The sequence below is a fragment of the Triticum aestivum genome, chromosome 2B (assembly GCF_018294505.1).
Source record: "Triticum aestivum cultivar Chinese Spring chromosome 2B, IWGSC CS RefSeq v2.1, whole genome shotgun sequence".
In the NCBI taxonomy this organism is placed as follows: Eukaryota; Viridiplantae; Streptophyta; class Magnoliopsida; order Poales; family Poaceae; genus Triticum; species Triticum aestivum.
This window is the reverse complement of record NC_057798.1, coordinates 731,540,967-731,555,276: the sequence shown is the minus strand read 5'-3', so window position 1 is coordinate 731,555,276 and position 14,310 is coordinate 731,540,967. Positions and strand designations below refer to the sequence as shown.

Sequence of the window (14,310 nt, the reverse complement as noted above, 5' to 3'; positions counted from 1 at the left end):
CTGGGCCTCCGGTTAGTAGGTTAGTCTCAAAAGTAATATAAAAGTGTATAATAACGCTCGTAATCATTCAATACAGATAATAAAATAGCATGAATGCTTCATAAATTATAGATACGTTGGGGACATATCAGCATCCCCAAGCTTAATTCTTGCTCGTCCTCGAGTAGGTAAATGATAAAAGAAAGAATTTATGAAGTGTGAATGCTAGCAGGTGCACAAGTTTGATCAATAATAATTTCAATCACCTTTTCTAGCATGATTATATGTCATAACAGTAGTTCATCTCATAAAACTTCTCATGAACAAGTAACAAGCAATTCACATGTTAAAGCATAGACCATAAACTTTCTTGAAAGCTAGCAAACTTCATTCTCAGTCATCAAACAATTACAATTCATCTTATTTTCAGGAAGGGTCTATGTCAGAGCTTTGATTTAGCAAACTCCACATACTCAACTATCATATAGTCTTCCAGGATTGCTAACACTCATGAAATACTAATGGTTATGGAGTTTTAATCGGACACTGAGAAAGATAGGGGCTTATAGTGTTGCCTCCCAACGTATTCACCTTTGGGTGATGTCAACAATAATAGTTCATGCTAACTTACTGTAACGCCCCGGATACAACTTTCCATATTCATAACTCCAACTCTTGCCTTTTCCGGAGATGCGATATATTATTTCCTCCGTGGTTGGGTTTTTGTCTGTTGTTTTACATTTTGTTCTTGTTATGCATCTCATCTCATAGCATCATGCGCATTGCATCGGCATCATTTTCATAAAACTTGCATCCGTCCGGGTTTCCCCGGTTCTCTCCGTTATCCGTTCTGAGCCCCGACCACACTCGCACGCGCCCGCGGCACCTCCGAAATATTATTTTATAAGTGGCATAAAAATGTTCTCGGAATGGGATGCAACTTGGCGTGCGATCTTATTATAGTGTAGACAGAGCGCCTGTCAAGTTTCGTCACATTCGGAGCTCGTTTAATAGCCCAACCGTTAAATATATAGCGGCACCGTTGCCGGTATTTACGTCGGACGTTTTTGGTCTCCGGAAACTGTTGTCGGGCCTCTCTCTCTCTTCTCTCCACTCAGCCCTGGCCTTTCTAGCACAGCCCACCTAGGCCCACTCTACCTATCCTCGCGTCCGGAACCGCCCGATCGCGATCGGAGGGTCCGAAGACCCCCCTAGACCAAACCCTAGCCAAAAACTGCTATATAAACCCCCCTCCCCTTGCCATTTTAGGCCTCCACCTACCTCCTCCCTCAATTTCCGCGCAGCCAGTCACCTCCCACCTCGGATCTGGCGTCGCCGCCCCTGCCCGCCACTTGGCAGCGCCACCACCGCGCCCGGGCCAACCAGCGCGCCACCTCACCCCGCAGCGTCACCCCGACCAATCCCGCAGCGCCACCTCGCGCCCCGGCGCCACAGCGAGCCGCGGCCCGAGCGCGGCCCGCGCGAGCCCATCGGCGCCCGACCGCGTCGCCTCCTGCTCGCTCGCCCTGATCTGGTTCGAAGGAGCTGAGCTCCTCTGCCCAGCGCCGCTCGACCCCGCCGCCTCGTCGGAGGAACGCCGCCGACGTCGGACTCTAGCAGTAGGCCGGCCTCGCCTCCCTTCTCCTCTATCCCCTCCTTCCCTTTGCTTTTTCTCTCTCTCCCTCTCATCTCCCTGCTTCCTCTCTCTCGCAGGGACTAGCAGGAGCGCCATTGCCGCTGCTTCAAGCCTTGCCGCCGTCGTTTCGTGCCGGGAACGGATGGATCCATGCTCCCCGCGCCCGGATCTGCCCTGCCGTGTCATTCCGGCGCCCCGCCGCATCTCAGCCGCCCTCGTCCTCTGCTTCCCTGCTCGAGATCGTGCCGCCACCGTGCCTGCTACCTCCTGCGCGAGGGAAACGAGCGCTCGACCGCGTGCGTTGACCGTGCACGCGTGGACCAGGAGGCCTTCGATCGTCTCCAGCGCCTGGGCCAGCGCCTCCCCAAGGCCCAGTGCCCCTTCCCGGCCTACCTCTCCACCGCCTGGGCCATGGTCCATGGTGAGCAGCGCCCAGCCCTCTCCTGTGCTTGTTGGGCTAGTCAGTTTCAGGCCGCCTATGTTTTTTTCGTGCCCTGTGAATTTGTCTAATTATCCAGAATTGGCAGAATTGCAGAAAAACCCTCAAGCATCATGCATATAATAACTCCACAACCGTGCATCATATGTAAATAATTTATATATGTAAAATGCTTAGTTTTTCATCTAGTTTCATAATATGTCACTTTCATCCATGTTTAAAATGTTTAACTTGCTGTTTGTTTAAATTTGCTAATATGCCATGTTAAAATGAATTATTTCATAACTAAATAACTATAACTCCGTTTTAAATAAACTTTATATGTAAATGGGGTGGAAAATGCCTAGTTTAACATGGTGCACTTTATTTTCCTGTTTAACAACTCTAAAATTATGTAATAGGCAGAACAGTACCAAAACTAAAATATGCATATGGGGATTTACCGGATTTGTTGTTTGTTATATCCGGCCCCATTTAAATTGTTTAGATGGTATAGTTTTGTCATGCTTCACCTCTTGCCATGTTAACCAACATTTAATATTGTTGAGTACCTAACCGAGAGCGAACTAAATAAATGTTGTGAAGTTTCGTCAATATGCAACTCGTTGCATATTGAGCTCCACTTAAATTGTAGTGTTGTTGTTGTTGCATTTTGCCATGCCATGCCATGCTATTTAAACCGGACATGCATCATACTTGTTTGTGCATCATGCCATGTTTATGCTTGTGCATTTACCATGTTGTTTGTTTCTTTCCGGTGTTGCTTCTTAGTTCCGGTAATGTTGCGATTCGTTCGACTACTCGCGTTTGTCTTCTTCATGGACTCGTTCTTCTTCCTAGCGGAAATTCAGGCAAGATGACCGCTACTCTGGATTTCACTACTATCATTGCTATGCTAGTTGCTTCATTCTATCGCTTTGCTGCGCTACCTGTCTTTTGCTCTTCAAGCCTCCCAAATTGCCATGAACCTCTAACCTTTGACACCCTTCCTAGCAAACCATTGCTTGGCTATGTTACCGCTTTTGCTCAGTCCCTCTTATAGCGCTGTTAGTTGCAGGTGAAGTTGAAGATTGCTCCATGGTGAACAGGATTTTGGTTGGGATATCACAATATCTCTTATATTGTTAATGCATCTATATACTTGGTAAAGGGTGGAAGACTCGGCCTTATGCCTGGTGTTTTGTTCCACTCTTACCGCCCTAGTTTCCGTCATACCGGTGTTATGTTCCCGGATTTTGCGTTCCTTACGCGGTCGGGTGATTTATGGGACCCCCTTGATAGTTCGCTTTGAATAAAACTCCTCCAGCAAGGCCCATCATTGGTTTTACCATTTGCCTCACCACCTACTTTTCCCTTGGGAGTCGCTCTCTCGAGGGTCATCTTTATTTTAGCCCCCCCGGGCTAGTGCTTGTCTAAGTGTTGGTCCGAACCGAGCCGCCTGCGGGGCCCCCTCGGGGCAACTCGAGGTCTGGTTTTACTCGTAGCCTGTCTCATCCGGTGTTGCCCTGAGAACGAGATATGTGCAGCTCCTATCAGGATTGTCAGCACATCGGGCGGTCTTGCTGGTCTTGTTTTACCATTGTCGAAATGTCTTGTAAACCGGGATTCCGAGTCTGATTGGGTCTTCCTGGGAGAAGGTATATCCTTCGTTGATCACGAGAGCTTGTCATGGGCTAAGTTGGGACACCCCTGCAAGGTATAATCTTTCAAAAGCCGTGCCTGCGGTTATAGGCAGATGGGAATTTGTTAATGTCCGGTTGTAGATAACTTGAAACCAGATCCGAATTAAAATGCATCAACCGCGTGTGTAGCCGTGATGGTCTCTTTTCGGCGGAGTCCGGGAAGTGAACACGGTTTCTGGGTTATGTTTGACGTAAGTAGGAGTTCAGGATCACTTCTTGATCATTACTAGCTTCACGACCGTTCTGCTTGCTCTCTTCTCGCTCTTATTTGCGTATGTTAGCCACCATATATGCTTAGTCGCTGCTGCAGCCTCACCACTTTACCCCTTCCTTCCCTTTAAGCTTTGCTAGTCTTGATACCCATGGTGATGGGATTGCTGAGTCCTCGTGGCTCACAGATTACTACAACAACAGTTGCAGGTACAGGTTTATGCGATGGTCATGACGCGAGAGCGATGCTTGCTTGCGTTGAGTTCTTCTTTTGCTTCTTCTTCGATCAGGGGGATAGGTTCCAGGTCGGCAGCCTGGGCTAGCAGGGTGGATGTCGTTTGAGTTTCTGTTTATGTTTCATCCGTAGTTGGATGTTGCTCTTATGTATTGTGATGTTGTATTCGTGTGGCATTGTATGCCTTATATATGTATCCCCATCTATTATGTAATGTTGATGTAATGATATCCACCTTGCAAAAGCGTTTCAATATGCGGGTCTATCCTTGGTGGGACCTTCGAGTTCCTTTTGGATAGGGTCGCATATTGGGTGTGACACTTACATCCAATTGGATATATATATCAGGATCTTTCCAACACGAGGTGCTTGCCAAAGGATAAAATGAAAAAGGGAAAGGTGAAGATCACCTTGACTCTTGCATAAATTAAAAGACATAAAGTAAAAGATAGGCCCTTCGCAGAGGGAAGCAGAGGTTGTCATGCGCTTTTATGGTTGGATGCACAAAATCTTAGTGCAAAAGAACGTCACTTTATATTGCCACTTGTATATGGACTTTTATTATGCAGTCCGTCGCTTTTATTGCTTCCATAACAAGATCATATAAAGCTTATTTTCTTCACACTAATAGATCATACATATTTAGAGAGAAATTTTTATTGCATGCACCGATGACAACTTACTTGAAGGATCTTACTCAATAGGTAGGTATGGTGGACACTCATGGCAAAAACTAGGTTTAAGGATATTTGGAACCACAAGTAGTATCTCTACTTGGTGCAAGGAATTTTGGCTAGCATGAGGGGGAAAGGCAAGCTCAACATGTTTGAATGATCCATGACAATATACTTTAATTGAGATGTGAGAAAACATAACCCATTATGTTGTCTTCCTTGTCCAACATCAACTCTTTAGCATGTCATACTTAATGAGTTCTCACAATTATAAAAGATGTCTAAGATAGTATATTTATATGTGAAATCTCTCTTCCTTCAATATTCTTTCATGAACTGTTCAAATGACCGATACAATGCTTGCTAACCTTCAATAAATTTACAACCTCTACTTCTTAGATGTGAAGTAATTACTCCCCATGGGATAAGCAAATGAGAATATAGTTTCAGATTTATGACATTCAACTCATTCAACCATTTACTCATAGGATATAAGTGAAGTACACAAGTAAATGACAAACTACTCCAAAAAGATATAAGTGAAGATCAATGAGTAGCTAAATAATTATGTAATTGTGTGAAGACTCTCTCTCATTAAAGAATTTCAGATCTTGGTATTGTATTCAAACAGCAAGAAAAACAAAATAAAATGACATTGCAAGGATAGCACAACTCATGTGAAGAAGTAAAAACTTAGGTTCAACCGATACTAACCGATAGTTGTTGAAGAAGAAAGGTGGGGTGCCTAACGGAGCATCCCCAAGCTTAGATGCTTGAGACTTCTTGAAATATTATCTTGGGGTGCCTTGGGCATCCCCAAGCTTGAACTTTTGTGTCTCCTTAATTCCTCTCATATCATGGTTTCTCTTTTTATCAAAAACTTCATCCACATAAAACTCAACAAGAACTCGTGAGATGAGTTAGTATAAACCAATGCAGAACCTTATCATTTTCTACTGTAACAAATCACTAAAATTATTATTCAACATTGCATACTAAATGCCTGTGCATATTTAATACTCTTATCCTCAAATAGAATCATTAAACAAGCAAACATATGCCAACAATGCAAACATAACAGTAATCTGCCAAAACAGTAAAGTCTGTAAAGAATGCAAGAGTATCAATACCTCCCTAACTCCAAAAATTCTACCAAATTAGGAAGTCCTAAGATATTTGTGTACCAATCCAGAGCAAAAAGAATCAGATCAGAAGCACGTTTATGTGAATTATCAAAACTAATTTACTGGGTGCAACAGTTTCTGATTCTCAGGAGGATCAAAGGGAGAATAAGGTTAGGAATAACCGCAACTCCGGGAGACGAGGATGTAAGCCGATGTTCACTTCCTTGGAGGGAAGCTAGTCACCGTTAGAGAGGTGGATGTTACCACAAAGGCACACCAACGGCACGAAGGTTCACCCTATTCTCCCTTTGAGACAACACCACGGAGGCGTTTCTCAACCACTAGTGGTAGACCTTGGGGTGGTCTCTAAACCCTCACAAACATTTCCGAGGGTAATCACAAAGTTCGATTCCTCTCCGAATGACTCCTACCGCCTAGGAGTCTCCAACCTCCAAGAGTAATAAGAACGATGGGGAAATGCTCAAAACTTGCTCAAGTCACGAATTCCTTTGGTGCAAAGAAGGGGAAGAAGTGGATCTATCACTTGATTGGAGAACTTCTCTCAAATGCTCCTAGAACACTTGGGAATCTAGGATTTAGTGTGGATGAATGAGAGAGAGAGAGTGAGGAGTGTTCTTGAGAGGCTCAAAGAGAATGGTCAACCTTATCCCGTGGAAGGGAAAGGTATATATATAGGTGGTGGGAAGAAGTGACCGTTTGGGGTGCAGGATGGCCGGACGTCCGGAGAACGTCGGACGTCCGGAGGCCCAAATGGGTCCGGACGTCCGACAGCCATCGGACGACCGGCCGCTGTGAAAAGTGTGACCCACAACTCAGAGTACAGGATATGGACGTCCGAGCGGGGCCGGACATCCGTAAGAACGCTTCTGTTGTGAAAGTGTCGGACATCCGGAGGGTTCCGAACATCCGTAGAAATGTTTCTGTTGTGGAAGTGTCGGACGTCCGGAGGGTTCCGGACATCCGTATAAATGCTTCTGTTGTGGAAGTGTCGGACGTCCGGAAGTGTCCGGACGTCCGGGCAATCAGGAAGGACCGGACGTCCGTAGAACACCGGACGTCCGAAGGCAAGGTATAGAGATAGTAGCTTTTGAGCAAGTTTTTCACTAGATCCATTGATCCCCTCTTAATAGTGCGGGATCCCTATACTTAAGAACAAACCATAAATGAAGTTAACATCTTGTATCTCCATTCTTGAGTTATATGCTTTTTGTCCCTAGTCATGATCCATGCACACGGTCTTTGGAACATAATCCTGAGATATACTTGATAAACATGATTAGTCCCGAGCATATGTGTTGTCATCAACATCAAAATATGATTAAGGGCATGATTGCACTTTCACCCGCCGTCCTTACCCCGGAGGAGGTGTCTGGGGTGCTGCGGGACCTAAGCCAGGCGGTCCAGGAGATCCACCTGTTCTTGGTCGGGTCCTACGGGCCGCACCCGGCTGTGCCGCCCATCGCCGCCTCCGCGCCGCCGTGGCTGCCATGGCAGCCGCCGCACCAGGCGGCCTTCGCGGCGCTCGCCGGGCCGCTGGAGCTGCCATCCATCGCTCCCTGGCTGAAGTGGCAGCCGCCGCTCCTGGCGGCCGCCGCGCCCGGCACGACACCGCAGCAGCCGCTGCAACTGCAGCAGCCACCGTCGGTCAGCTCCGCCACCCAGTATGGGATGCCCTACGACGGGACTGCGACGACCTCGTTCCCATCAGCACCGCCATCCCAGGGCATCCACATCTAGCACATCAAGTCCCCGCCATCGTCGTCACCGCTTCCGTCTTGAATCGCTACCCGCCACGTGTCGACGACGGTGAGGCTGCAAGCTGCTGCGCGCGGCCTCCTAGCGCATCGGCGTGTGCGGGAAATGCGTGGTCTGCAGCTGCCTCTCCTCCAAGTTGCCCTTCGTTGCGCAAAGGACCTCAATCTCGTCCGCTGCGTCGGGGATCTTGGGCACGGGGTTTCCCCCACGGGCGGCGGGCATGTTGTTTTCCCCGCGAGCAGTGACCTTAAAGTCTGCGACATCGGCGGTTAGGGGGATGCACCCCTTCTCGTCATTCTCCATCGCAAGCCCTGCACTCTTCCCTGTGCGGTGCATACCAACAGCCGTCCGGCACGGAAAGGCAGGGTGTCACCGACAGGAGTGCACCGCGTAGCACCACTGCTTTTCGCCGCCACTTCCAGGTGGCCATACACATGAACTCCTTTGATCCAGGTGGTGTCCATGGGATCCAGATGGATGTACACGTGCACGTCCAACATGCAGATGGTGTCCACTTTTTGTTAAGGGGTCCAAAATAAAGCGTCTCAGTCCATTTCAGGTTGAGAGTAATAAAACAAGCCAAGATGTAAAAGGCTTGTTTTTAGGTGTTAGATTTGTGTTGCGTCGAGTCATAGTTATAAGTTGATTAGGCTGCAGCTCGAGGACAAGCTGCATGTCTATGTGGGGTGTAGTGTTATATAATGGACCTAATGAGCCTGGACTGGCGGTATAGCCCGTCAGTCTTAAGAGTTAATTAGAAACAAAAGTAGCTTGCTTAGGGATCAAGTAAGCCTTGCTTGGGATTCAAGTAAACCTCTCTGTATAAAGAGATGAGATATATCAATCTAATCAAGCAAGAATTAACAAGGAAATCCCTTCCCTCTTGCTCGGTCGGGGGCCTATCAAGCAAGAATTAAGAAGGAAATCCCTTCCCTCTTGCCCGGCCATGGGCAAAAAGGCCCCCGGCCAGCCCTCTCACGCCCCTTCTAGGAGCGCCAAAACAAGTTCACATGATATCAACAAGCGTCAGCAAGCTTCATGATGGGCATACGTGGAATTGATTCCCATGCGTAAGGGTGTACAGATCCATTCACCGAGATATCATGCTGGCTTTCAATGAGTAGGGACCAAGCAACAATTATCTGCACTTCACAATCACCAAGCTTACAACTTTTTCGACTTATGTTGCTGAATTTGGTTGGTAAGACGACACTTTGACTGATTCCTCCAGCCTGCATGAGAATTTCCAGGCTCCCTTTTGATTTTACAGATACAACCTGTCTCGACAGATCTAGATAACCCTCTTTGCTCATAGGCATTTTTCCAGCTTGTGAATCAAGCAGCAAAACATGCCCAGAGCCACTGCCTTCAGTTTTGTCCCCAGGTAGCGTGGAGCAAATGACTTTGATGCCGTTGTCACAAGGCAATGAGCCCTTAACAACACGGACACCGAGGATAGTGGCTTGGTGTGATTGTTCAAGATGATCACAGCATAAATCAATGTCACAAAGGCCACGGAGGAGACACGTAGAAACACCGTCATAATCATCGAAGGCTTTACTGATCAATGTGGTATCTTTAGATTCCACTGTGCCCTTTAATTTTAGGTGAACTTCAATTGTAACAGTGTCCTCGGACGTAATTGCACGAGACGGGCCAGTCAAGTGCAAGAAAGGATACTGCAAGCATCATTATTCACCATTAGCATGTAAACAAAGGTGCAAACAATAAGAGAAAGAACAGGAAAAATACCCATGCATACCTCTGTCGTGAGGATTTGGCAGTCATCCCTAGTGCGAAGGAAGAGAAGGTTGCGACGATAGTCAACAACATCTCGGGCAGCGACTACACCGTATACCTTCAGTGGCCACTCAAGGGTGAAGCCTTCTCTTTCTGCAACTTTAATAGAGTAGACCTGCATGGTCCTCCCAACTTCAGCACCCACTTCGGTGTGGCCTGGTATGATTTGGGTAAAGTACATAGGGCTCAATAATGCTGCATGCAACCAAGTTAAGTATGTGTTAGAAATCTAACGTGAACTACCTAAAGATTGCTTTTGCTGTCCATTTTGAATAAAGAAGAATCAATGATTAAAGTAAATCACTATGCTAACAGAATGAATTAGCTTGCTTGAGACATGCAGTAAATAGAAGAAGAAAAGGAACTAAAAAAAACCATATCACTAGCACATTTACTCACTTGGGTCTTCGAAGCTGCCAAACTTGCTGCGCCTACATTCCCAATCTCTACGGTAAGCATTGAAATAATACTCCTCAGCCACCTTCGTCGCCTCATACACATCCACAACTTCCACATCCTTATCCCTGTCCAGGTTTACCTTTATCAATTCCAATCCCTCTCTGAAATCAGGCACCCATTGACCAAGCCGGTCAAAAACTGCAGAGATAAACTTCAATGTGGAGCAATAGTGTGCGAAGGGCTCCCGAATAAGCATGCATATCGCTAGAAATTTTGGTTCTGTTGAGACTAGCTGGCACATGTTGTCCCACAGATCATCAAACTGCCGGGAGAGCAAAGCTAATTTGAAGCTGACCCTCGGCACCACCTCAGCCCTAACAGTCTCTGCCTCTGCCTCCTCAATCTTGTTTCTGACAGATTCAGCTATGGGGATTGAGTTATTGACCGGCAGCTCATTGAACTGCTTGGAGACCGATTTGCCACCATCACCAATCTTGCTCTGTGTCTGTACCATTATGTCTTCATTGCCAATGCTCGCCAATTTAAACTCGCCACTGCCTCCCTTCGACGACTTCCCTACAGTATCCATCTCAATGCCATCGCCAATTTTATTCTGGGTATCTGTCAATTTCCCTTTATTGCTGATCCAACAGGCATTCTGCATAGCGCGGATCCTCTTCTGGGTCTCGTAGTTGAACCGACCCAAGATCTTATTCGACAGCTCATACATATCCAATTTCAACACCTGAAGATTCTTGTATTCCGCAGAGCCGTAATATCCAATCTCTACCATCTTCTTCTCCTGGGCCTGGATCCAGCAGATACTCTTCTGCATGAAGATTGCAGCCTGGCAGAGCTCCTCGCTTAAAATGGGCTCGCCACTCCTTCCCTTCAAATTCCCTGTGGTCACGTTCCCAATGTCCTCATGACTGTCATCTGAATGTAGCATCTTTGAGTGAACGAGGGACCAAGCAACAGTGATCTCAACCTTAGAGCCATCAGCAAGGGAGCATTCACATTCACTTGTGTTGTATTTTTCAGATTCAAGGACGAATTTAGCAGCAATCTCAGTCTGTGAATCGTCCATTATGAGGACCTGCAGCTTTCCATTTAATTCCACAGAAACTACATTCCTTGCCAGATCAAGGTAGCCATTTTCAGTCATAGGCATTCTTCCACATTTTGAATCAAGCAGCCAAACTTGCCTACATGATGCTTGCTCAGGGATATCTTCACTACCCTCCTGAGGCAATGAATAGCAAACAACTCCACCACCATGTAGAAAAGGCAACGATTCCTGTTTTGGTGTAACAGCCACACTCAAGATAGTAGCCTGGACCGACTGTTTAAGTTGCTCACAGCACAACTCCACTTTGCAAAAGTCATTTTTGGCAAGATAGGTACCGGAATTGTCAGCATTGTAAAAGCCGAATGTACTGATCAATGGTGTATCTTCCGATTTTTTTGTGCCCTTTACTATTAATTGGATTTCGATGTAAACAGTATCCATCGAGACAATTGCACGAACCGGGCCCGTCAAGTGCAAGAAAGAATCCTGCAAGCATCACCATTTGCCATTGACTGTTCAACAAGGATGCAGGCAACAAGCAAAAGATCAAGAACACAAAAATACCATACATACATTTTCTTCGAGGATTTGGCAGTCCTCTCTTGAACAGAGGAATAAAGGGTTGCGACGACGGTCCACAGCATCACGGACTGCGACCACTCCATACACCGGCAGTGGCAACAAATCGGGTTTTACTAGTGACAATTTGATGGAGTAGATTTGCAAGGTACTCCCAGCGACAGCTTCAGTTGAAATGTGGCCTGGTGTGCAATGCGTAAATTGCATGGGGCTCAATAACGCTGCATGCAAGTTAAGTACGAGTTAGAGATCTAACATGAAGTAACTAGTCAATTCAAGAAGAATATATCGGAATCAATCTGGTTACATACTAAAGTGGACTAAATTCCAATTTGGAAGGAATCAGCTTCCTTGAGACATGCAGTATGTCAAATAACTACCACCGGGTAACTAGCATGCATGCATGTTTACTCACTCTGGTTTTCGAAGCTGTGGCCATCCTTGCCCCATATGCGTTCCCAGTACAGACAGTATGCAGCGTATTTCTTCTCCTCCATCTCCATGGAGTGTTCTTGGCCTTCCCTGGGGCTGTCGTTCTCTGACTCCTTCATTGCTGACAAGAAAGATTCTGATTTCAACTTGATAATTGTTGATTTCACTTTAAAGTCGAAGGCTGGGTCCATTTGCTGGAGCATGCTAATACGTTGAGAGATCAATTGCAATTTGCAGATACGAGATAGATATGGCTCAGAAATAAACTTCTTCATGGTGCTCCTTATATCTTTGTTTTCTGGGGAGAAGGATCTCAAAATGTTACACATCTCATGCCTCAGCTCATCGATCTGCTCGGAAAACAACGACAGTCTGAAGCCGAACCTAAGCACTGCCATTGCCTCCTCCCTGATGGTTTTTTCTTCAAATACCTTAAGAATGTCAGCACCCACCACTTGTTCGAATTTCAACAGGATTTGGACTGTCAATTCTTGCACAGTTTCCCATCGAAGTTGACTGTCTGCCTGGCCAACGATCCACTCATTGGCCTCATTTGCAAACAGATCAAACAGCTCCTCGATTTCTGTGTCTCCGCCTATCTCTCCACCGGTGAGGATTCCGGCACGGTCGAGCAGATTCTTGAGCTCTAGGGATGCGGCACTCCTGCTTCTCTCCGACGACTTCCCTCCGGTTTCCATCTCTCCGCCGTCGCCAATCTTGCTCTGGGTCTCCATCGATTCCCCTTCATTGCCGATCCAACCGGCGCTCTGTATCGCTCCCATCCTGTGCCACAATTGGAAGATCCTGTCCGTCAAGACGGCCATATCCACTCTGAAATCCGGAAGATTATCATAGACAGAGTCGCTATGTGCAATCTCCTCCTGGTCCTGCGCCTCGATCCACCGGATGCTCTCCTGCATGCAGATTCCAGCCTGATAGAGCTCCTCGGTAAACATGGACTCGCCACTCCTTCCCATCCAACTCCCTGCGGTGTCCATCTCACCTCCTCACCACTGTGCGGTGTCCTTTCTTCTCCGCCGCCGCCGCTCTCGTGTTTTTGTTCGGGGGAAGGCAAAGGTCCCCCAGCTTAGGGTTTTCAAGATACGCTACAGATGGGCGTAGCCAGGCCCAGTAGATCGACACGGACGGACCTTCCCAGCACGAACATGGCCCAGGCCCATCCCAGTATCAGTGTCGTGAATTCAAAATAACATCACGAATTCCGAAAATGTTACCAAATAAAAAACCGAATATTTATTAAATTCCCTAAATTTTTAGAGAAAAAACATAAATACCGAATTTTATAAAATGTGGACAATTATTGAAAACAAGAATATGTTTTATGAAAAAATGGACAATTTTTGAAATCCTGATCATTTTTTTACGATAGCGAACATTTGTTTAAATTTTTATTAATTTTTGAAATGCAAAAAAAATCTGAAAACATGAACAAATTTTGAAATCTCAAACATTTTGCAAAACAGAATATTTTTTAAGATTTTGAATTTTTTAAAGATTTTGAAAAAATTGGTAAAAAATATAGGAAAACGAATAAAAAGGAAAAAGGGGAAGAAAAATACAAAACACAAAAAATGAAAACCAAAACCAAAAACCGGTAAGAACCAAAAAAACCGCTATGAGCCTTTTGAAAAGTTCCCAAAACCGGCTTGGGACCATCTAGGGAACCCAGAAAATGTTAATATGTAAAAGTAGTCCGACAAATATATAAAAGATTTCATACCATTCAAAATATGTTCAACGTGTATTTTTAAAAATGTTTAACATTTATTTCAAGAAATGTTCAGACATGAAAAAATTCCATCATGTGTTAGAAAAATGTTCTTGACATTTTACAACAATATTGTCCAATGTACTAAAATCATGTAGTTAAAAAATTGTTTCATATCATATAAAACATATTCCATGTGTATTTCAAAAATGATTAACATGTATTTGTAAAATGTCCATCTTGTGTCTTTTTTTTGCATGGTAATATGTGTCTCATTCATATCATAAAGAATAAAATACAAGTCACGTAAGGACCAACATGACAAAACTGAAAAGATAGCAAAACATCTCTGAACTTGACACCAATGCCCGTCACCTGCCTCCAGCACCACCACAGCAGCCACCAAAGAAAAGAATGACGGATCACCTCCTCATGTGAGCTCGACGCGGCTCCATCGCTGATACGTAGCTTTGCGGACCTCCAAGGTGGCTCACCAAAGGTGAAGCCATTGCCGTTGAACGAATCATACTGGGGCAACACCCCGGAT

General features: G+C 45.7%; 1 protein-coding gene across 1 annotated transcript; it reads right to left on the bottom strand.

The window, feature by feature from the left end:
• Positions 1-8,558: 8,558 nt before the first annotated feature.
• LOC123047012 (uncharacterized) lies at positions 8,559-13,122 on the bottom strand. The gene is made up of 5 exons (XM_044470492.1): positions 12,018-13,122; positions 11,597-11,823; positions 9,955-11,509; positions 9,518-9,750; positions 8,559-9,434 (listed from the first exon to the last, which is right to left on the bottom strand). Exons 1-5 carry the CDS (start codon positions 13,030-13,032, stop codon positions 8,772-8,774), a joined length of 3,693 nt encoding a protein of 1,230 aa, XP_044326427.1. The 5' UTR covers positions 13,033-13,122; the 3' UTR covers positions 8,559-8,771.
• Positions 13,123-14,310: the final 1,188 nt, after the last annotated feature.

What these genes read in the sequence shown, in the direction of transcription:
- LOC123047012 (XM_044470492.1), bottom strand. Translation starts at nt 13,032, where the DNA reads ATGGACACCGCAGGGAGTTGGATGGGAAGGAGTGGCGAGTCCATGTTT. An exon ending in GCCAAATCCTCGAAGAAAAT is followed by an intron (nt 11,510 to 11,596) that starts GTATGTATGGTA and finishes TGATGCTTGCAG; the next exon opens with GATTCTTTCTTGCACTTGAC. An exon ending in GCCAAATCCTCACGACAGAG is followed by an intron (nt 9,435 to 9,517) that starts GTATGCATGGGT and finishes TGATGCTTGCAG; the next exon opens with TATCCTTTCTTGCACTTGAC.